Genomic DNA, 25,436 nt, shown 5'->3' with positions numbered 1-25,436 from the left:
TATATATATATATATATATATATATATATATATATATATATATATATATATATATATATATATATATATGTGTGTGTGTGTGTGTGTGTGTGTGTGTGTGTGTGTATATATGTATGTGTATGAAGTATATGTGGAAGCTGATCAGTATTACATTTCACCCTTGTAAATGCACGTTAATAACACTATGTAAATGACACATCGAACACTTTATGTAGGGCAGACGTAACTCTGTGTATCTATGTATTTACGTCTGTAGGTTAGCTTAGCATTTTAAAAGCACTACAATCACCTTCTATGGTTGATTGTTCAATAAATCCCTGAACTATATGATTAACTGCTCTCTCAACCTGTCCATGGAGGACAGAAGAAAATGTATATATGCTGGTTAGCACTGTACTCGTGTACACGTGTGTACAGGTGGAGGAGAACACGGGTGTTCAGGTAAACAAGAACACAGGTGTACAGGTAAACAAGAACACAGGTGGACGTTTGTAACAGGCAGACAAATAAAACAAGTGAAGTAGACACAACAACACATTTATTTGTTTACTAAAACATTAGTAGAGTAGCTGGGAGGGTTGTAACAAGCACAGGACACAACCCAGCCGTATGAGTGCAAGGTGACAAGTGTTTATAACCCTCCCATCATGTCGGGGCTCACCGTCCCCGCGGCCCGGTCCTCGACCAGACTGTGTAGTACACAGAGGTTGCTCTCTGTGTGTGTGAGGGGGGTGTATAGTGTTATACTAAGCTTACAGTAATGCCATTGGGGGAAGGGGCTCTATACCAACCTTCCCCGCAGATGTTCTCTATACAGAGCAAGTGATTATTTGTCAATGTTCACGACATGAGTTCAGAGTGTGCAGAGAGCTTAAGTATCCGTGTAAGTAGGTACCCTCGTCGCCTCATGTCTTATAACATGCACGAGAAGGGACAACAATTATAACAATGCCCATTAGTTAAGCGTTTGAAGACGTTATTACATTCCGTTTTCTGTGACGTTCTCTCTGACGTCATCATTCACCCTTGTCGGTGACGTTATCGGTGATGTCATCCTTGTGTCGATGACGTGTCTCTGACGTCATCGCTAGCTGCGAGACTTATCGTTTAGTGTCACTCTAGCGAGTCCCTCCCCTGTGACGTCACTCCTCAACTGAGAGGTCAAAAGCGAAAAGTCACCTGGGAAAATTACTAGCCATTATCACTCTGGGTCACGAGGAAGTGACCAAGAAAGGTCACCATAGGTCAGGAGGGGAAGGTCATCAGGGAAGATCAGGAGTCCGGTCACTACTTTAAGGCTTCGTTGACCTCGGCGTAGCGCTCACCGAAGCCGTCCTCGGAGGCCACCTTCCTGAAGAAGTTGTTGTTCATCCAGTAGAGGTCGTGGGCGTGTTCACAGGGCACGGCCTCCGTCGACCAGGCACACACCATGGCGTCCTGTGAGGGTAGATACGTCCGTCAGGGGATGTTTACTGGTATGCTGGAGTATGCTGCTCTCATTACTAGCATACCCGGGTACAAGACCCGCCCTCACATTACAGGCGAAAATGTCATGCAAAATACTACAGTGTACATCATCTCACTCTGATGTAAATCAACTCTTATTAATGTATATGATCTCACGTGTATGGTATCTCATTAGTGGACACCAACTCACCTGAATGTCCATGGAGGGTGGAGTGCCTGAGCTCACCTGGGGGTACATCAACTCACCTGAATGTCCATGGAGGGTGGAGTGCCTGAGCTCACCTGGGGGTACATCAACTCACCTGAATGTCCATGGAGGGTGGAGTGCCTGAGCTCACCTGGGGGTACATCAACTCACCTGAATGTCCATGGAGGGTGGAGTGCCTGAGCTCACCTGGGGGTACATCAACTCACCTGAATGTCCATGGAGGGTGGAGTGCCTGAGCTCACCTGGGGGTACATCAACTCACCTGACTGAAGAGAGTGTACTCTGGACAGATGAAGCTGAACTGGAAGGTTATTGGTGTGGTGAAGTTCTCAGGGTAGAGCTGTTGTAGTGGCAGACACACGTGGAAGATCTGGCACTCATTGTCCTGGTCAGCGTAGTATCCGTACGCCTGAGGGGAAGGTACTCTTAGTCTGGCAGACACCTTAGTTACCTCTGTATATGTCTGTTATTGTTGTGGCAGACACCTTAGTTACCTCTGTATATGTCTGTTATTGTTGTAACAGACACCTCAGTTACCTCTGTATATGTCTGTTATTGTTGTGGCAGACAGCTCAGTTACCTCTGTATATGTCTGTTATTGTTGTGGCAGACACCTCAGTTACCTCTGTATATGTCTGTTATTGTTGTGGCAGACACCTCAGTTACCTCTGTATATGTCTGTTATTGTTGTGGCAGACACCTCAGTTACATCTGTATATGTCTGTTATTGTTGTGGCAGACACCTCAGTTACCTCTGTATATGTCTGTTATTGTTGTGGCAGACACCTCAGTTACCTCTGTATATGTCTGTTATTGTTGTGGCAGACAGCTCAGTTACCTCTGTATATGTCTGTTATTGTTGTGGCAGACACCTCAGTTACCTCTGTATATGTCTGTTATTGTTGTGGCAGACACCTCAGTTACCTCTGTATATGTCTGTTATTGTTGTGGCAGACACCTCAGTTACATCTGTATATGTCTGTTATTGTTGTGGCAGACACCTCAGTTACCTCTGTATATGTCTGTTATTGTTGTGGCAGACACCTCAGTTACCTCTGTATATGTCTGTTATTGTTGTGGCAGACACCTTAGTTACCTCTGTATATGTCTGTTATTGTTGTGGCAGACACCTCAGTTACCTCTGTATATGTCTGTTATTGCTTTAGTAACAGTCATCTGTTGTTCTCACCTCTCTCTCTCTCTTTTTAAACAAAAACTAGGGTTCATAAGGGCTGTCAAGTGACGTACTTAGTGAAATTGCAAGCAAGAGTTGTTATCTCTCTCTCCCTCCCTCTCCCTCCCTCTTTCTCTCTGGTGAGAACAGCTAGTTGAGAACACTGAGAAGCAAACACCAACACAAGCATCGAGTGATAAAACAACTTACTCTTCCTTCGCAAGTGAAGGTGTCGACGATATTGGGCCGAATGAGGGTAGCGTTGTCGACGAGTCTGTCGATGATGGGGGCGAGTACAGGTTTGCTGGCGATGAGGCGGGCATCTCTGGGGGCGTGCAGCAGTACTCTGCCCACCTGAGCGTCCACCAGAAGCTCTTGACCCGTGGGGCGTGGGTCAGCGAACAGGTTGGGGCGGCCTGGACCCACCTGCGGGGCGCCGCTCACCAGGGACGCTGTAGACACAGGTGTTATTAAGTTTACCACCTCACAATTACACAGGTACACCACAGGTAAACCCCACCAACACCACCATACACTTAGTTTACAGTGAGTGAAGCCACTGCTGTTAGTCAGTGACTGAATGAGTCTGGCACTGAGCACTGCTGTGAGGGATTATGCAGCGGGGTGTTGGTCATATATCAAACAAAATACATTACGATACAATGGTTACAAAATTTGTTAAGTTTAGATTAAGAACAAGACCTGGCCAAAGAGGAGCTGCGGTGGGTGGGGCAGTAGGCCTCCTCCACCTGTCTTTATTGCTGTGTTGTTAAGAGTGCATGGGTGCTGGAGTCCCTTCACTCAGCTGAGTGAGGGGACTCAGGTCAGTAAGAGTACACAAGATGAAGACAAGCTTCTCCCAGAGGACCAACAGGAGAACATTGAAGACAAGCCTTATAACTCTACCACTACAACACCATACAATATTTCCTCATTGAAGAATATGATGTGAAAGATGATCATACGGGAATTAGCAGAGAGATAAGTTACATTATATAAGATAAAACACAGAGATTAGGTGTGAGAGTGCTACCAAGAGTGTGAGTGATAGTGAGTGCTACCAAGAGTGTGAGTGATAGTGAGAGTGCTACCAAGAGTGTGAGTACTACCAAGAGTGTGAGTGATAGTGAGTGCTACCAAGAATGTGAGTGATAGTGAGAGTGTGAGTGATAGCGTCAGTGTGAGAGTAATAATAAGAGAAAGTGTGAGTGTGTTAGACTGAGTATGAAGGGAGTTTAAGCGTGGGAGAAGCGTACATGGGAGAGACGGGTCACAGAAGACCTATTGATCCACGGGTATATGCTATTCAATGAGAATGACTTAAGCTCGACTCTAAATCAAGCGTGGGGAACGAGAAGTAGGATAGCACAGCCAGCATGTTCATCAGATAGCAGGTGTGGTGGGAGACACAGTTAGACACAGTGAGACATAGTGAGACACAGTGAGACACAGTGAGACACAGTGAGACACAGTGTGACACAGTGAGACACAGTGTGACACAGTATGACACAGTGAGACACAGTATGACACAGTGAGACACAGGGGTACATGAGAGATGACTCACCAGCCAGCAGCAGCACCATGAAGGAGTAGTGAACCATCTCGAGTTGATCTGCAACACAACAAGAAATAAGTTACTATACACATATATAGTATAGTTCTGGATCCTATACACAAATTTTATGTAGAAATATAGTAACCTCAGCCACGCCAACCCGCGCGTACATGCTCGTGCGCGCGCGCACACATAGAGCTCGAGAATCTGTACACCAATAGAGTGACGGTTGAGAGGCGGGACCAAAAAGCCGAAGCTCAACCTCCGCAAGCACAACTAGGTGAGTACAGAGACACAGGGAGACTGTTCCGGATACATTATGTGTCCGGGAGAGAGAGAGGCCGGAGGTGGGAGCCAGACACTTGAGTGTTACAGCAGCAGACGGCAGCTTTGAGTCAACGGCCGGCGGGGCGTCCGCACCAGCGCTTTAATACACCTTCCGCTATTATACCTGTTGTTACTTATTGCTGCCTCGCCTCTGCTGCCTCGTCTCACTCTCTGCTGCCTCCCACCTGCTGCCTCCACGCCCCCTCCCCCCTCCTGCATAATGACCACTGTTGTGCGCCATTTGTACCTCTATTAACACCCATTTCCGCAGTAATGGACGTGTGCCCGTAAGTGGACAACCCCTGCCCGTCGTGTGGTACACATTGTTCATGCCGGTATAACCCATCTATTTCCCACGCTCCCTTGGATTTACTGGTCTAGTGCTTCACAAGTTACTTCAAGTTTCAGTAGCCTAACTTAGCTCTGATACTCCTTAAATCCAAGGTTAATACTGCTTAATTAGATTAAGGAGTATTGCTCCATAGTTTGAGGTAAAGCCTCAGCAGGTCAAGTCAACCCAAGGTCACCACATTATATTGACCAAGCTGGAGTTATTACAGTAGTGATCAAGTTAGCGGTTATTACATTGGCGTGGAGAGACGGGTAGGGCGTTATCTTATCTTGAGGTTATCTTGAGATGATTTCGGGGCTTAGCTTCCCCGCGGTCCAGTTCTCGACCACGTCTCCTTTTTTGTTACACCCCTTCCCCAGGAAGCAGCCCGTAGCAGCTGTCTAACTCCCAGGTACCTATTTACTGTTAGGTGAATAGGGGTATTAGTGTGAAAGAAACTCGGCCCATTTGTATCCGTCTCCGCCGGGGGTCCAGCCCGGAACGTTAGGACTACGAATCCCGAGCGTTGTCCACTCAGCCGTCAGGCCCCCCCCCCCTAGGAGGGATAGAGGCATGGGAGGGGGAAGAGGGACGTGGAAGGGATAGAGGCATGGAGGGGAGGGGGACGTGGAAGGGGGTGTGTGTTAATAGACAGGTGAATCAGGACAGGAGCAGCAGCCTGTGAAGCAGTCGGCCACCTTGTGAGCCAGGGCGGCTGTTGGTCCTGGTGTTTACCTCGCCTCTACACCGCCCCACCACCACGTAAACGTTTGTTTGTGGTGTAAACGTTTTGTTTGTCTGCTGATGTCATCCCTCGTGTGAGCGAAGTGATGAGGGAGACACACGGGGCAACCCTCGCCTCCTTTACCAACACTTGGAAAACTTTGCAGATGTTTGTTTATAGTCACGTCACTTATTATTTTTTTGAACTTGTCGGGTTACCATTAAACACGTTTCCCAGAATGTATCGCTCGCTGGACGAGATGCTTTGATACATGAAGTAAACGGTGGTATACATCCACAGTTATGTTTTTATTAATTTTACCCCGAGGGGCGAGTTTATTGGGCAGCGCCACTCATCCTGTGAGTGGACACACCGCCATAGTGACAGTATTGGGCAGCGCCACTCATCCTGTGAGTGGACACACCGCCATAGTGACAGTATTGGGCAGCGCCACTCATCCTGTGAGTGGACACACCGCCATAGTGACAGTATTGGGCAGCGCCACTCATCCTGTGAGTGGACACACCGCCATAGCAGCATGTACAACACTCCTCAATAGGAAGAAAACCCGCTGGGTTGTTCATCCTGTCACTTGTACCCAGACACAGCTGGGACTTGCTTAACTGTCTCAAGTGAACAGCTCCTCAAACAAGAAGATTAACATCTGTCAACCCTTAAAAACTTAGGTTATCTTGCGGGTGCAAAATGGGGGAATCTTTTAAGAACAGAATCAATGTTTGATAAATAGTATTTTCCTAACTCAAACAATGAGGGGTTTATTATTCTACACATATTTCTGATGACTCTTAGATGTTCACATTCTCTCAGGTAGTGGTCAAGGCGGTGTCCGTCACTCTCACCACAGATTCTGCAACTCCGCTGCTCAACTGTTGTTTCCATTCCGAATCTCCATGGATATTTGTATCCAAGACGGATTCTCGCTATTACAGATTCTCTCCCTCGTCCTCCTCCTATTCGGCCATAATGATTGGGATTGCCAGCTGCAACCATGTTGTACCATCGTACAGATTCACTGGTTTGTGCTTCTATCCTCCTTTCCTCAGTTACCTCGTCACGGTGATGTTGCCTGACAATACCTCTAATTTGTGTGGAGGATATTGCTATACTCCAGCAGTATACCCGGGGTGGGCTCTGGGTGTTGTTATACTCCTGCAGTATACCCGGGGAGGGCTCTGGGTGTTGTTATACTCCTGCAGTATACCCGGGGTGGGCTCTGGGTGTTGTTATACTCCTGCAGTATACCCGGGGAGGGCTCTGGGTGTTGTTATACTCCTGCAGTATACCCGGGGTGGGCTCTGGGTGTTGTTATACTCCAGCAATATACCCGGGGTGGGCTCTGGGTGTTGTTATACTCCTGCAGTATACCCGGGGAGGGCTCTGGGTGTTGTTATACTCCTGCAGTATACCCGGGGTGGGCTCTGGGTGTTGTTATACTCCAGCAGTATACCCGGGGTGGGCTCTGGGTGTTGTTATACTCCAGCAATATACCCGGGGTGGGCTCTGGGTGTTGTTATACTCCTGCAGTATACCCGGGGTGGGCTCTGGGTGTTGTTATACTCCTGCAGTATACCCGGGGTGGGCTCTGGGTGTTGTTATACTCCTGCAGTATACCCGGGGTGGGCTCTGGGTGTTGTTATACTCCTGCAGTATACCCGGGGAGGGCTCTGGGTGTTGTTATACTCCTGCAGTATACCCGGGGTGGGCTTTGGGTGCTGTATACTCCTGGAGGGTCGAGCGAGGTCCCGCGGGCCGTGACACCTTCCCAGTGCTATGTAGGGGTAATGGCTTGGCGCTCTCCCCTGATAGTTACCTTCCCTTCCTCAAGTCCGACCAATGGTCCTCTTGTCATAACTTGGTGTAGTAGATATGCTGGGACCCGCCCACACATCTGAGGTAGTTATACACACACCTGAGGTAGGTATACACACACCTGAGATAGTTATACACACACCTGAGATAGTTATACACACACCTGAGGTAGGTATACACACACCTGAGGCAGGTATACACACACCTGAGGCAGGTATACACATACACCTGAGGCAGGTATAGACACACGACAGGTTGTACCAGCGGAAGGTGAAGGTGGACACAGGTACCCACCCTGACTCAGGCATGACGGCCAACATTTCCAAGTGGACGGAGTATAAATGCCATGTTTACCGTGACTAATATTTTTACTGTGTTGACGCTGCCTGAACCTCGTGTTAGTCGTGTTGATCTTGCATGAGTGGCGGAGTATCTGAGAGGTGAAGGATGATACACACCTGATCCTGCCCTTCATGGTGACACAACACCACAATGTTTCACTATAATGTCCTCTCAAACCACAATGGTGTCCTCTCAAACACGCTAAGAGATGAACAACTGCATCACAGGACCTGTCCCGGGTCCTGTGATTAATGATGCCACCGTCGACCGGTCCCAGGAAGCGTCTACCTTGTTAGTAAACATGTCCTCGACGCCTCGGACGAGGCACATTAACAATGCTGGAAAATGGTCCAAGGACGAGGTGGGAATTATAATTCATTTGGCTCGTGCCGCCGCCGCCGCCAGTTATGTTTGTTGTGGTACAGGTCTGGGGCCGTCACTCTCCTCCGTCACTATCTTACTCCTTACTCTTCCTTCCTGCATATACCTTATACTTTATATATATATATATATATATATATATATATATATATATATATAAATATATATATATATATATACATACATACTTACATACACAGCGGAGTGTCGGTCTCCCGTGAGAGGGAGAGGGGGCAAGACAGTACAATATAAGAGCCAGCGGTAAAGACAAAAAATGTGGACGATGGACATGTGGGAGAAGGGGGTGTTGCCCCCCCCCTTCCTCCCGTCACGGAAATCTCCCACCCTCCTCCCCCCCTCCCCCTCCATCACTACCAGTTGCTTGACTGCTCCTGTTTGCCGCCCCCTCCACTGCTCCGCCAACCCCCCCTACCTCTTCTGGGGCTCACCCCTCATTTATCTTGGGGCTTCCTCACACTCTCATCATTATCACCTCACTTTATTTTAGCTTTATCTTAACTTTCGTGGTGTTCGTGGTGTGGAGTAATAATAAGGGAGGGGGCTGGGGGAGGGGGTGTGTAGAGGGGGATAGGGGAAGGGGAATAGAGAGGGGGTCTTAGACAGGGAGGTGCGGTGAGGGGGGGGGGGGGTAATGTAGCGGTCAGCAGGTAATAGAGCAAGATTCCCCCCCCCCCTTACTCTTCCTCCAGTGTCCCTCACCTCCCCCACCCCCTGACAACCTTCCTGCGTCCCTGCTCTTGACCTTACCCTTGAAGAGCTGCAAGTTCCCCCTCCCCCCTCCCCCCCTCCCCCGGGTCCCGTTAATTCCACACCTCGACACTCTCCCCCCTCCCCCAGGCCATCACTCCCCCCCTTCTTCTTTCCCCCCGACCAACGACCCATCCCCCCCTCCCCCCCCCCCTTGCCTCCTGGCTCAGTCCTCCTCCACCGGGGTTCATGGTGTTCATCACAACCTGTTGAACAAGGCTGAACGCCCACACAAGGGACGGGGGGGGGGGAAGGGGGTGGGGGTCGCTTGGTCTGGCACGGGGGGTGAAGGAGGGGGGGGGGGTGTATGTGGACTTGATTAAGAACCACTTGTTGTGTATTAGCGCACTCACACGTACACACACACACACACACACACACACACACACACACACACACACACACACACACACACACACACACACACCTAACAAGTTAGGGGAGAAGGTGGTGGAGGCCAAGACCGTCAGTAGCTTCAAAGCGTTATATGACAAAGAGTGCTGGGAAGACGGGACACCACGAGCGTAGCTCTCATCCTGTAACTACACTTAGGTAATTACAGAGAAGAGTAACGCGAGACATGATCATTACCTACACAAATCTCAGAGGACTTGACAGGGTAGATAAGGATAAACTGTTTAACACGGGTGGTACGCGAACAAGGGGACACAGGTGGAAACTGAGTACCCACATGAGCCACAGGGACGTTAGAAAGAACTGTTTCAGTGTCAGAGTAGTTAACAGGTGGAATGCATTAGGCAGTGGAGGCTGACTCCATACACAGTTTCAAATGTAGATATGATAGAGCCCAGTAGGCTCAGGAATCTGTACACCAGTTGATTGACGGCTGAGAGGCGGGACCAAAGAGCCAGAGCTCAACCCTCACAAGCAGCACAATAAGGCCAGTATACACGGGGTGTAAACACCTCACTTAAGGCACTGTTAGATAAGCACTGTCAGCTTAATCCCCCCATCACCCGTATACTTAATCTCCACCCACTGCCCCCCCTTCCCACAGGTGCCCACCCTTCCCACAGGTGCCCACCCTTCCCACAGGTGCCCACCCTTCCCACAGGTGCCCCCCCTTCCCACCGTCACCCCCCCCCCCACAGATTACCCTGGTCTAACAAGGTGCCGCCCTGACCTCCAGTCACCACACCTGTAAGACGCCATCTTGGGTGCCTCAGGCCCTAGTCCCTGAAGAAGCCTCAAGACCTCTCGGGGCCAATTTAACGTCGTTAAAGTCGTTAACAGCGTCATTCAGGAAGACATTTACATAACCGGTGTTCCAATACGACGTTTTGAAATGCTTTGAATTTGAATTAAAACCGTTTAATTGCATTTGGCTTCCTGGGAATTGGAATTTGAGCCGTTTAATTTCATTTGACTTCATTGGAAATTAAATAAATGTGCGTTGTATATTGACTATTTTGCTTCACTAAGATTGAAACTTATATCCTGATTATTTAAAACTTCTATATAAATCAATATTTTGCTTCGATTTCTTTAATTTGCGTCATAAGAATTAATCTGACTAAAGTTAATCAAATTTGCGTCTTAGTTAGCTAATATCTGATCAATATGAATGACATTTGCATCACAGGTGCAAATATATCTAATTAATATATATTACACTTGCGTCAAAAGTGATTTAATATAATTATTATTACTGAATAATAATAATAATAATAATAATAATAAAAATAATAATAATATGCGTTGTCTGGTTTGTGGTGTACAGCTTCAAGATACTAAATCTTAACCTGCTGTACAAACACGGTCTTTATAGACTGTCTTGGCCTTCCCAGGTGTCACCACCTGGGCATCACCTCACCACCTCGCTCATAATAATGTTACATTGGGGGTTTTAGTACACTTAAGGGCTGTTGTGGGCGGGAGCCGGAGCCCCGCGGGCGGGTCAAGCCCTGCCGGTGTTGTGTACTCTGGTCGAGTTATCCTCGAGGCTGGTGGCTGGCGACCTTCCCACCCGCCTCGCCTGCAGCCTGCTGCTCTCAGCCTGGCTGCCGGCCCTGACCTTATCCTCGCAACAATGGCCCGGAGTGTCCCCCGGGCCACATCTTTACCCAGAACCTGTTTCCTGCGGCCTGGGGGTCACCGCGGGCTGTAAACTGCGCCGCTGCCGCCGCCGCGACGTGACGCGACACACCGCAGCAATGTCGCCTGTCGCTGGGGAGGGACATTAAACATTCCATAGAGGTGACTGAGTGCACGCCACCTGCTCACAGGTGACTGAGTGCACGCCACCTGCTCACAGGTGGCTGAGTGCACGCCACCTGCAGGTGGAGCCCCCCGCCCTCCCCGTGGGTGCTGGAGGCGGGCCCCGAGGCTTCCCACACCTACCATTCCTTCTCTCACAAACTCCCAATAATATTTTCACTTTTTACGTTAATATTAACCAAGAATCGTAATATTATTAAACTTTGGAATCAAAGTATAGAAATAATAATAATAATGCTATAATAAGTAATAAATGATAGTAATTGGTGGCGTGTTAATGTGGTGGAGGTGTGAGAAGAAGGTGCAGGAGGGAGACTACGAGCAGGACACGCAAGGGGCCCTCGCTGACCATCACACTGGTGCCTCTGCAGGTCAACACCCACCATACACCATCACTCTCCTGCACGCTCTACTCTGACAGTGACTAACAATGCCTCCACATGTCACAGCGAGTGTTCGCTACCAACCGCTCCTCCCTATATATGTATCACAAATATCGTACCACGAGACGTTAAGCAATTTATAACTGTTGTCACCCTCATCCTCCAGGACCTTCGACTACAAGGAGGAACATTAACAATGACCTGGAGTCATAGTTATGTAGGGAGCGGCGGGTGATGCTAAGACAAGCTGGCCACGGAGGGAGTCCACCTGGACCACCTGGACCACCAGCACCTCCCGACTCCAGGTAACTATCAGACCAGGGCGGGCACAATGCTTCCCCTGGGATACCCAACACTTTCTGATACCTTCCCTAGAGCATAACAATAAAGTCAGCAGCAGACTGCCTATTGGGCCAGTGTTAGGAACTGGCCCAAAAGACCTTATCCTCTCAGTAGAGGAAACAAAGATCGTGAACCGACACCCACCCAGCCGGGGTGGCGCTGTTGCAAGATACAGCTGCAGGATGGCTCTCTGCTCGACTATGTAACCAGATACAAATACCTTGGTCTTGAGGTTCTTGAGGTTCCACTGTACCGCAATGTTGTAGCCAGACTGGGTCGTCAATATAGGGAGAGGCTTAGTGCTCTCAAAGCTAGCGCTGGTTATACTGCAAGCTATGGAACAAATGTGGGAATTGCCAGAATGATGTATCTCTCATATATTAGATCTCTGATTGATTATGTTGCACCCATGCTTGCTCTGGTGCCTGAGAGAATGGTTGGAAGACTGGAAAAATTCATAACGAAGCCATGAGGATAATACTCGGATGCCCCCGTACAACTAAATTTAAACATGAGTAAGGAACTGAATATTTCATGTGTAAGTGATCGTATCATTGAAATTAATGCTTTATTTGGTATCAAGATGCTTAGAATAACCCACCCTAACCCCTACACTGAAGCCCTCCAAACCTTCTTCCTTGAAGATCAGCATCCCTCCAAATGGATTACCGAAACTGCCGCTGTGCTCAGAATGTATAACTTTCATCACCCCTACCAAGAGAGACACCAACGACATTTTCCTGTCCCATGGGAGATCACTCCTTTCCAAATTACTGTCCCCTCTTTCCCACCCAGGAAGCTGATTAAAGAACAAGCCTTGCTTCGACAAGAAGCAAAGTACAATGCCTTAAGCCAAATTGATACTTTAGTCAGAGAGCGCTGCCTTTCCCAGATTATTTACACTGATGGATCCTTGCATCAGTCCCATGGTGCAGCTGGAAGTGCAGTTGTTGTGACAGGGAGAGATGGTTCCATCTCCCGTGAGTGTGGAGCGCGTCTCAGTAACTGGGCCTCCACTCTTCAAACTGAATTGGTTTCCATAATCCTTGCAGTCAAGCGCATATATGAATCCAAAGTCGACAAGCTAATTGTAAGTGACTCCTTGCTAGAGAAGAGTAGAAATAGCCTAAGCTACTCTATTCCTTTGCGCTGTATTTTATTGTCTCAATAAACGAACTTGAACATCCTTGTCATCCTTGACTGCCCTCAGCTCCCCAAGGCATAACTGTGACGTGCTTGTGTCTGAAGCTAGACACAGATATAATAGAATAATCAATGACTGAGTCAGAACTCTCTTTCGTAGAGATAGTTAATAACACTAATTCCTATAGAATAAATAAACAGATCAATAAAGAATCAAAGCTCTCTACAACAAATATATATTGCTGTATGATACTTTATAGAACAAGAAAACAGTAGTCTGAGAGGCCGTCCACATGTCAGTGGTGAATGAGCGGTTAGGGTCCGTAACCACACCTCTCATCCATATGATCAAGCCACCTGTCCATTATCCCACCACTGTCCCCACACCCAGCCCGTCCCGGCCCCACACCCAGCCCGTCCCAACCCCACACCCAGCCCGTCCCGGCCCCACACCCAGCCCGTCCCGGCCCCACACCCAGCCCATCCCGGCCACACACCCACACAGTGGTGTGGGCGTCCCGGGCCGGTTAGGAGTACTCTGCAACCTCCACGCATCTTCACTACTACGCTGCTTAACCTAACCTAACCTGCTTTGTTTCCTTGTGCGCCTCTTCACCTACACGCGCGCATACACTCATAACACGTACACACGCGCGCGCATACACGTACGCACAGTAGTTTCAAAGCGGTATATGATAAAAGAGTGCTGGGAAGACGGGACACCACGAGCGTAGTTCTCATCCTGTAACTACAGTCAGGTAATTACGCACCAACACACATCTAGCATTTATAGGCCTACACATGACAAATTAAAATTGTCATTAGGAATATATAACAAAATAAGTCCCAAACTGTAGTTATATTGTGAAAGATGATGGGTCATATATACGTGTACAGCACCCATGAGTACTACCCTCACTGTAGACCCATCCCTGACTCACCCCATCCCCTGGAGACCCATCCATGACTCATCCCAGCCCCTGGAGACCCATCCATGACTCATCCCAGCCCCTGGAGACCCATCCATGACTCATCCCAGCCCCTGGAGACCCATCCATGACTCATCCCAGCCCCTGGAGACCCATCCATGACTCACCCCAGCCCCTGGAGACCCATCCATGACTCACCCCAGCCCCTGGAGACCCATCCGTGGCTCATCCCAGCCCCTGGAGACCCATCCATGACTCATCCCAGCCCCTGGAGACCCATCCATGACTCATCCCAGCCCCTGGAGACCCACCCATGACTCATCCCAGCCCCTGGAGACCCATCCATGACTCATCCCAGCCCCTGGAGACTCATCCCAGCCCCTGGAGACCCATCCATGACTCATCCCAGCCCCTGGAGACCCATCCATGACTCATCCCAGCCCCTGGAGACCCATCCATGACTCATCCCAGCCCCTGGAGACCCATCCATGACTCATCCCAGCCCCTGGAGACCCATCCATGACTCATCCCAGCCCCTGGAGACCCATCCATGACTCATCCCAGCCCCTGGAGACCCATCCATGACTCATCCCAGCCCCTGGAGACCCATCCATGACTCATCCCAGCCCCTGGAGACCCATCCATGACTCACGCCAGCCCCTGGAGACCCATCCATGACTCATCCCAGCCCCTGGAGACCCATCCATGACTCATCCCAGCCCCTGGAGACCCATCCATGACTCATCCCAGCCCCTGGAGACCCATCCATGACTCACCCCAGCCCCTGGAGACCCATCCATGACTCACCCCAGCCCCTGGAGACCCATCCATGACTCATCCCAGCCCCTGGAGACCCATCCATGACTCACTCCAGCCCCTGGAGACCCATCCATGACTCATCCCAGCCCCTGGAGACCCATCCATGACTCACCCCAGCCCCTGGAGACCCATCCATGACTCACCCCAGCCCCTGGAGACCCATCCATGACTCACTCCAGCGCCTGGAGACGCTGTGATGAGTTCCACTATGTCGGTTCCTCACACTCAACACAACACACTTAACACAACACCAACACACTCAACACAACACAACACACTCAACACAACACCAACACACTTAACACAACACCAACACACTTAACACAACACCAACACACTCAACACATCTTCCTGACTCTAAACTGTCACACGGAGCCTGACAGCCTCAGGTGGTAGTGTCAGGACTACAACACCAGACTCAGTAATAGCGAGAATCTGTCTTGGATACAAATATCCATGGAGATTCGGAATGGAAACAACAGTTGAGCAGAGAAGTTGCAGAATCTGTGGTGAGAGTGATGGACACCGCCTTGACCACTACCTGAGAGAATGTGAACACCTGAGAGACATTAGAAATATGTGTAGAGTAATAAACTCCACATTGTTTAAGTTAGGAAAACACTATTTATCAAACATTGATTCTGTTCTTAAAAGATTCCCCCATTTTGCACCCGCAAAATAACGTAAGCTTTTAAGGGTTGACAGATGTTAATCTTCTTGTTTGAGGAGCTGTTCACTTGAGACAGTTAAGCAAGTCCCAGCTGTGTCTGGGTACAAGTGACAGGATGAACAACCCAGCGGGTTTTCTTCCTATTGGGGAGTGTTGTACATGCTGCTATGGCCATCACTCACAGGATGAGTGATGCTGCCCAATAAACTTGCCCCTTGGGGCAAAATTTAAACATTTAATGCCACCCACTCACACCTCACCAGAAACAAAACTGTAACCTAAATAACACAATTCATTATAACCTTAAAATTCCTTATGCAGTTGCATTTCATATACTGAACTTGATCTATTCGAAGGGTGAATCAAGATCTATACCTATAAGCTGAGGATATGATAGATGTGTTCAGTGTGTTTTTCCTGTATGCTTGTATAGCGGTCTCCTGTATAGACGTCGTATGTTTAGTGTGATGGTCTACCTGTGTGTGTGTGGTCGTTCCCAGCTGGTGCATGAGACTACCTGTGTGTGTATGGTCGTTCCCAGCTGGTGTATGAGACTACCTGTGTGTGTATGGTCCTTCCCAGCTGGTGTATGAGACTACCAGTGTGTGTATGGTCGTTCCCAGCTGGTGTATGATACTACCTGTGTGTGTATGGTCGTTCCCAGCTGGTGTATGAGACTACCTGTGTGTGTGTGGTCGTTCCCAGCTGGTGTATGAGACTACCTGTGTGTGTGTGGTCGTTCCCAGCTGGTGTTTGAGACTACCTGTGTGTGTATGGTCGTTCCCAGCTGGTGTATGAGACTACCTGTGTGTGTGTGGTCGTTCCCAGCTGGTGTATGAGACTACCAGTGTGTGTGTGGTCGTTCCCAGCTGGTGTATGAGACTACCTGTGTGTGTGTGGTCGTTCCCAGCTGGTGTATGAGACTACCTGTGTGTGTATGGTCGTTCCCAGCTGGTGTATGAGACTACCTGTGTGTGTGTGGTCGTTCCCAGCTGGTGTATGAGACTACCTGTGTGTGTGTGGTCGTTCCCAGCTGGTGTATGAGACTACCTGTGTGTGTGTGGTCGTTCCCAGCTGGTGTATGAGACTACCAGTGTGTGTGTGGTCGTTCCCAGCTGGTGTATGAGACTACCTGTGTGTGTGTGGTCGTTCCCAGCTGGTGTATGAGACTACCTGTGTGTGTATGGTCGTTCCCAGCTGGTGTATGAGACTACCTGTGTGTGTGTGGTCGTTCCCAGCTGGTGTATGAGACTACCTGTGTGTGTGTGGTCGTTCCCAGCTGGTGTATGAGACTACCTGTGTGTGTGTGGTCGTTCCCAGCTGGTGTATGAGACTACCTGTGTGTGTGTGGTCGTTCCCAGCTGGTGTATGAGACTACCTGTGTGTGTGTGGTCGTTCCCAGCTGGTGTATGAGACTACCTGTGTGTGTGTGGTCGTTCCCAGCTGGTGTATGAGACTACCTGTGTGTGTGTGGTCGTTCCCAGCTGGTGTATGAGACTACCTGTGTGTGTGTGGTCGTTCCCAGCTGGTGTATGAGACTACCTGTGTGTGTGTGGTCGTTCCCAGCTGGTGTATGAGACTACCTGTGTGTGTGTGGTCGTTCCCTGCTGGTGTATGAGACTACCTGTGTGTCTGTGGTCGTTCCCAGCTGGTGTATGAGACTACCAGTGTGTGTATGGTCGTTCCCAGCTGGTGTATGAGACTACCTGTGTGTGTGTGGTCGTTCCCAGCTGGTGTATGAGGCTACCTGTGTGTGTGTGGTCGTTCCCAGCTGGTGTATGAGACTACCAGTGTGTGTGTGGTCGTTCCCAGCTGGTGTATGAGACTACCTGTGTGTGTGTGGTCGTTCCCAGCTGGTGTATGAGACTACCTGTGTGTGTATGGTCGTTCCCAGCTGGTGTATGAGACTACCTGTGTGTGTGTGGTCGTTCCCAGCTGGTGTATGAGACTACCTGTGTGTGTATGGTCGTTCCCAGCTGGTGTATGAGACTACCTGTGTGTGTGTGGTCGTTCCCAGCTGGTGTATGAGACTACCTGTGTGTGTGGTCGTTCCCAGCTGGTGTATGAGACTACCTGTGTGTGTGTGGTCGTTCCCAGCTGGTGTATGAGACTACCTGTGTGTGTGTGGTCGTTCCCAGCTGGTGTATGAGACTACCTGTGTGTGTGTGGTCGTTCCCAGCTGGTGTATGAGACTACCTGTGTGTGTGTGGTCGTTCCCAGCTGGTGTATGAGACTACCTGTGTGTGTGTGGTCGTTCCCAGCTGGTGTATGAGACTACCTGTGTGTGTGTGGTCGTTCCCAGCTGGTGTATGAGACTACCTGTGTGTGTGTGGTCGTTCCCAGCTGGTGTATGAGACTACCTGTGTGTGTATGGTCGTTCCCAGCTGGTGCATGAGACTACCAGTGTATGGTGGTCGTCTGCATGAGGTAGGGCTGGGGCGTGACTGAGGTACAGGTGAGGGGGCGGGACTGTACCTGGGTGTAGCGTAGAGCGGTGCAGGAGAGGCGTGAGGAGCGAGGCTTGGGGGGCAAGTTTGCACATGCCGGTGCCAGAGACGTATATATAGAGGGAGTGGGGCTAGGGTTGCCAACTAGCCCCCGTCCTCCTTGCTCCCCAACCACACTAACGTTACCCTGGACGATGACCCCATCCTCCAGCCTGCACGGGGACGGATAGGGGATAGCTGGGGTTCTCTCCCTCCATCCCCCCTCCCTCTCTCTTTCCTCCTCCTCCTCGCTATCCAACATTCTTCACGCCATCCCACACTCCCTCCTCCCCCCCCCTATCCTTCCTCTACCCATCCCTCTCACATCCTGTCTTGCTTTCAGCCAGGATAGAGGAGTGTTCTGGCTGGACCTGGCTTACCCAGGGGTAAGCCAGGTCTTCCCCTAGACCTGGCTGACCTGGCTTACCTCTCCCAGAGATTAATAACCCGGTATTTCTTTCCTGAGTTGTAACAGTAATGTATTTCTAGCGCCTCATACCTCTGGTTACCCTGTACTTAATACTGTACATTGTCTGTGTTGATGTGAGCCGGCCAGGGGACTCCCCTGCACCTGGAGGTTGACCTCACAGAACACCCTTGTATCCCCCGAGTCATCCGGGACCTTCCGTCACTCGTATATTGGTTGGCAACATTTTCAGAAGGCGGCGGAGGTGTTGTTCATTGTTATAAAGAGATGACTAAAAGCAAGGGAAGTATATTTACTATATGTGTGTGTTAACTACATATAGTTAACAGTCTCCGTGGTGTAGTGGTAAGACATTCGCCTGGCGTTCCGCGAGCGCTATGTCATGGGTTCGTATCGTGGCCGGGGAGGATTTACTGGGCGCAATTCCTTAACTGTAGCCTCTGTTTAACGCAACAGTAAAATGTGTACTTGGTTGTAACAACGATTCTTCGCGGCGGGGATCGTATTCCAGGGACCATAGGATTAAGGACTTGCCCGAAACGCTACGCGTACTAGTGGCTGTACATGAATGTAACAACTCTTGTATATATCTAAAAAAAAAAAAAAAATAAGACACTCACTGCTACATGAAAGGATAGAGACTAGTTCGTGAAAACATTCCTCAATTATGGATTAGGTAATTGTTCATATATAATATATGTTCTCAACATTTATAATATATATGTTGTAATATATGTTGAGGTGTGGTGACCTCAGTCTGGTGAACTCACTCACATAAACCTCGCTGGATCTGACTTCTTTATCTCAGGTTGAACACAAACTTAACAGGTTCCTAAGACCGCCTCACACATGTCTTTATTTTAAAAGTTTTGTCTTCTTGGACTGACTTTGTCTTTATTTGTTTTACTTTACTTTATACAAGTGATCTCTATGATTACTGATGTAAACATGTGATGGTGTTAGTGCTCTAGGGGTGTCATCTTCGAGGCCCGGAGGGAGGCAAATGTTGGTAGTTTAGGCACAATGAGATGACGACAAGGTGCTGTATCTGAGGCCGTAGAGTGGGACCCCGCGCCCCTGGCCTCCCCCGGGGACCTGGGGGAAGTGTGGGTGCCTCAGGGGTCCTGGGTCCTTCTCCAGCCTCCCCCAGGGACGGGCCTCAGGGGTCGAGGCCTGGTGGGCTCCCATCTCCGGCGTCAACACCACCTCACTGTTAGTGTAAGTCAGTTACTAACATTGACTTAAGAAAGTCTCCAGGACTGAGAGAGGCGCCCTGCCATGCACGGGGCCACACGGCTCATCTCTGCCTGCCTCTCACTCATATACACACTCTGCATCTTGTCTTATATGTTAGTAGATGTATTTTGTTGCAGTTGAACGTCTTTTCCGTTGATTATATTATTTGCTCATCGTAAGATGAGCAATAATCATAAGACGACCTTGGAACACGGTGACTTACGACGTCTCTGGCTGGGAAACTTTCGTCTTAGTTATTCTCTATACCTGCTCGTGACCTTGTCTTGTTGACCAAGAGTATTGACAAACAATAATTTACAATTTGATAGAGCATTTAATGAGTCGTGTGAAGGGTGGCAGGTGTTAATAGGTAAATAATGCCTGGCACTGGTGGTGTGAGGAGACTGCAAGACGGACTGCTTCAAGTTGTCTTCAAGGAGGAGGAGGTGGAGAGTGCAGCTGCAACACCACCACGGAACCTGCAACCGCTGCTCAGGCACATGTTGCAATCATTATATACACCGGAGAGATAACAATACCTGGAGAGGGTTCTGGGAGTTGTTCTCCTCCCCAAGACCGGCCCGGGGCCACGCTTGTCTTGTGATAACTTCGTCCACCAGGCTGTTGCTTGGAGCGGTCCGCAGGCCCACATATCCACTACAGCCTGATTGGTCCGGCACTTCCTGCAGGAACGTTACTGATTTCTTCTTCAGTACGTTTATTCCTCTTCCCGGTAATATTATATGTTAGGAGAACACTGAATATCCGTGGACCTGCGGTGTTCAGACATTGTTCTCACTGGCTCTATTCTGCACTTCCTACCATATCGTTCACTCCAGTATGTTATTATTTTGCTTGGGACCTGACCTAATGTCTTCCATGTATATGTGGGTGTCCTGTTGTGCTCGGGTCCACCACCTCTCTCTGTGTCGCCCTGTGTCTTTGTCTCTTGTCGCCTTGTGTGTTTGTCTCTGTGTCGCGCTGTATCTCTATCTAGTCCTGTATCTCTATCTCCATCATGTCTCTTCTCTCTCTCTCTCTCTGTATAGCTCTCTGTCTTTCTTCGTATTACTGTCTCTGTCTATTTGTGTGTGCGTGTCTCTCTCTCACGCTATCTATCTATTTATCAGTCTATGTGGATGACACTCTTTTATTTAAGGACTTTACTCGTGTCGACAAATTTAGAGAGCACCTTAGTGTACAACATGGGAATATAAATCTTCACTGTAGAGTGTGCTAGAGATAATTCTTTACCCGCTCTTGAGGCTACAGCAGGTAACAAGACTGGGTCCTACACCAAAGTAGGCACAACACTGTGCCTACTTTGTTGTACACTTTACAACACTGTTATCCTCAGGCACACTTTGGGTTTATATTTGTTAACACCAACCCCATTGTGTCTTACTGTAAATATTAGAGCAATGTATCTATTCCCTTCAGCGCTAGTATCGTATACCGGTCTATTCGGAAATTCCAAACTAGGATACCGGAGGAAGGGGGGGATATCCCTTAGGACTGGTCTTCCAGTAATGAAGCAAGAGTCTTGAGAAGTTAGGAGTGTCATGAGTGTGGTCGTTGTTCACACGAGTCCCACTTGAACATTGTGAACTCTTGCTTGAATGGACCTGTGAAGTATGGAGTCATTATGGGGTCATTATATATGAGGGAGCTGCGGCCTCCGTTGAACAATAATGCGTCAACTGTCCAATTTACAGAAATGTAAAATTTCATCAAGTTGTTGTTGCGTGTCATATATAATGACACGCAAATTTATTTGTCATTATATTTTTTAATTGTTTACTTGCCCCTTCATGTATATATTTGGTGCTGTTTTTTAACTAAGATGTGCTTCATAATTATGTTTAAATGTGATATTGAATATAATGGGCGTCTATTGATTTATAATATTCATGGATCTTTATAATGTGCGACATGGGGTAATTTAACAATGATGTATTTAATTTAGTCTTGTATAGAATCTGTGAATCTTTAGAATCTTGATTCTGATTTTTTTAGTCCTTACTATCAAGGGTAAATAATATCACATCTTACTTTGTTTGATCATTACGTCAGTAAATGTTGTATTTGTCTTTTAATAAACAGCGTAATTACCGTCGCTTACTAATGTAATCACGTGTTCAGACTAAGTTCTTTGTTAGCTGGTAATTATAATAACATTTTTATGTTTTAGATCTAATGATGATTACTAATGAGTATTCGAAACATTATGAATTTTAATTGGATTATTTAAATATTTTAATTAAACAATATATTCGTATTGCCAATCATGTTCCTGTTTATCATGAACTTAAGATTCCCGAAGGTAACCTCTAAAATATATATATATATATATATATATATATATATATATATATATATATATATATATTAGTATATTTTGGTAGCAGTCTTTCCTGTAGACATATATTATTAAATATGACCGAAAAAGTAAGATTAATAATTCTAACACGAATTTTCTCAATCTTTCGTACATTACGCTTCACTGTTGGAGGTAAATCAAAAATCACTTCTCCAAAATTCATTTTTATTTCTAGTCTGACGCGACACGGGCGCGTTTCGTAAAACTTATTACATTTTCAAAGACTTCACAAATACACAACTGATTAGAACTTGCGTTTCCCTGATTTTATATCTACATTTGAGTGAGGTGGGAAGGGTGATGTGGCATTAACACAAGACAGAACACTAGGGGATATTAATAGGGTATTAAAAGTATCAACACAAGACAGAACAGAAACAATGGGTATTGAATAGAAGTGTTTGTAGAAAGCCTATTGGTCCATATTTCTTGATGCTTCTATATTGGAGCGGAGTCTTGAGGTGGGTAGAATATAGTTGTGCAATAATTGGCTGTTGATTGCTGGTGTTGACTTCTTGATGTGTAGTGCCTCGCAAACGTCAAGCCGCCTGCTATCGCTGTATCTATCGATGATTTCTGTGTTGTTTACTAGGATTTCTCTGGCGATGGTTTGGTTGTGGGAAGAGATTATATGTTCCTTAATGGAGCCCTGTTGCTTATGCATCGTTAAACGCCTAGAAAGAGATGTTGTTGTCTTGCCTATATACTGGGTTTTTTGGAGCTTACAGTCCCCAAGAGGGCATTTAAAGGCATAGACGACGTTAGTCTCTTTTAAAGCATTCTGTTTTGTGTCTGGAGAGTTTCTCATGAGTAGGCTGGCCGTTTTTCTGGTTTTATAGTAAATCGTCAGTTGTATCCTCTGATTTTTGTCTGTAGGGATAACGTTTCTATTAACAATATCTTTCAGGACCCTTTCCTCTGTTTTATGAGCTGTGGAAAAGAAGTTCCTGTAAAATAGTCTAATAGGGGGTATAGGTGTTGTGTTAGTTGTCTCTTCGGAGGTTGCATGGCTTTTCACTTTCCTTCTTATGATGTCTTCGATGAAACCATTGGAGAAGCCGTTATTGACTAGGACCTGCCTTACCCTACAGAGTTCTTCGTCGACTTGCTTCCATTCTGAGCTGTGGCTGAGAGCACGGTCGACGTATGCGTTAACAACACTCCTCTTGTACCTGTCAGGGCAGTCGCTGTTGGCATTTAGGCACATTCCTATGTTTGTTTCCTTTGTGTAGACTGCAGTGTGGAAACCTCCGCCCTTTTCCATGACTGTTACATCTAGAAAAGGCAGCTTCCCATCCTTTTCCGTCTCGTAAGTAAAACGCAGCACGGAACTCTGCTCAAATGCCTCCTTCAGCTCCTGCAGATGTCTGACATCAGGTACCTGTGTAAAAATGTCGTCAACATACCTGCAGTATATGGCCGGTTTCATAAAAATGAATTTTGGATTCATTCCCAAAAATTCATAAAAATGAATTTTGGAGAAGTGATTTTTGATTTACCTCCAACAGTGAAGCGTAATGTACGAAAGATTGAGAAAATTCGTGTTAGAATTATTAATCTTACTTTTTCGGTCATATTTAATAATATATATATATATATATATATATATATATATATATATATATATATATATATATATATATATATATATATATATATATATAATATATAATATATATATATCTTGATGTATACTGGCAGCAGGTTTTCTTTTATGCATGTCTCTTTGAATATGACAGCATATTCCGTATTAACTATTTTCTGATTTAGGGCTTCTATCCCTCCTACTGGTGCTCTTGCATCAGGGTTCAGCTCGAAGAGTTCACCAAAAGTCATGTTCGTTTTCAAGGTGAAGAAAAAGAATTGAATAACTGAAGAATGCATTACACTTATTATAAAATCGCAAGACGTTTCAAACCTACATGGTTCATTCTCAAGTGATGTTACAGTACAGAGCTTTATATTTTATACTAATAATGGGTCAGGTGAATACAAATGGATCCAACAATGGGATCAGGTATAAACAAAGGGTATACATAGGGTAGACATGAAGGAGAAAAGAAACTAAGGATCAGAAGGTTAAATAGGGTTCATACAAAGATTAATCAAGCATAGTGGGCGCTCTTTGTCGAGCAGGGCAGCTGTTCAACAAACTTTGTGTGTATCTGGTGTGAGAACGATGAAGGGCAGTGGTGCAAGGACTGTGCTCCGGGGTACTGGTTTCCTCTCTGTGCTCCGGGGTACTGGGCTCCTCTCTGTGCTCCGGGGTACTAGGCTCCTCTCTGTGCTCCGGGGTACTGGTTTCCTCTCTGTGCTCCGGGGTACTGGGCTCCTCTCTGTGCTCCGGGGTACTAGGCTCCTCTCTGTGCTCCGGGGTACTGGGCTCCTCTCTGTGCTCCGGGGTACTGGGCTCCTCTCTGTGCTCCGGGGTACTGGGGCCAGATTCACGAAAGTACTTACGAAGATTTTTCTTCTTAGCTACGAATGTTTTCCTTCTTAGCGCCTTCGTGGCGGCTACGTTGTTATTCAGGTAGCTACACTAAGTCAAAAAAACCTTCGTAAGTTCATTCCGGGATCTAAGTGTGGTGTCGACCACTCGTAGCTTTACGTAAACTGGATATAACTCAATTTTTCTCTACTACATAACACTGGGATCGATTTTAAGATTTTGGAACATAAACAAAAGATTATAGCAATTGAATCTCGTGAAGAGAAGTCCTTCGTGTTAGTTATATATGCATTCTCTGCTTGAAACTTTGAGTAAATATGTCTTTTATGATATTAGAATTAGTTTTATAATAGCAAGATATTATACCAGTAGTTATTAAGTAAATAAACACTGGTGAACATGAAATATGAGAGAAGGTGATGAGCCCTGCCTGATGGGATCATTTACTATCACCAAATGCCCCTGTTCACCTAGTAGTAAGGGTGTACCTTAGCTATACATACCCATTTCTAATTTATTTAGTTTGGTTTTATTTTTAAATTAAATCTGGGTGAGACATAAAATAAAAATATGCTGCACAAATGATGTTAGGTAAGGAAAAGGGTAAAAATGTCAAAAACTTTATTCATTGAATACTTAATGCTATAATTATGACTATATAGATTATTAAAAAAGAGAGAGGGAAGTAGGGGTCCAAGACCTCTTCCTGTTACACAATTTGGGTGTGGAACAAGTAATTATCAAAAGAAGGCACCATGCCGGGAAGACTATGTAGCAGTAAGGCAGTGAGGTGAGGCAGCTACTTATTTGAGGAATGCTTATTTTAT

The 25,436-nt window shown here is 47.2% G+C and overlaps 1 protein-coding gene across 1 annotated transcript; it reads right to left on the bottom strand.

Moving 5' to 3' along the window:
- Positions 1–521: 521 nt before the first annotated feature.
- On the bottom strand, positions 522–18,255 carry LOC123755971 (uncharacterized). Its single transcript, XM_045738983.2, has 5 exons — positions 18,107–18,255; positions 4,414–4,461; positions 3,060–3,301; positions 1,938–2,084; positions 522–1,437 (listed from the first exon to the last, which is right to left on the bottom strand). The coding sequence occupies exons 1-5, from the start codon at positions 18,171–18,173 to the stop codon at positions 1,288–1,290; spliced, it is 654 nt and encodes a 217-aa protein (XP_045594939.1). The 5' UTR covers positions 18,174–18,255; the 3' UTR covers positions 522–1,287.
- Between the last annotated feature and the right edge of the window lie 7,181 nt (positions 18,256–25,436).

Source organism: Procambarus clarkii, chromosome 43 (genome assembly GCF_040958095.1).
Source record: "Procambarus clarkii isolate CNS0578487 chromosome 43, FALCON_Pclarkii_2.0, whole genome shotgun sequence".
In the NCBI taxonomy this organism is placed as follows: domain Eukaryota; kingdom Metazoa; phylum Arthropoda; class Malacostraca; order Decapoda; family Cambaridae; genus Procambarus; species Procambarus clarkii.
Note: the sequence above shows the minus strand (reverse complement) of the source record. Positions and strands in the feature narration are given on the sequence as shown.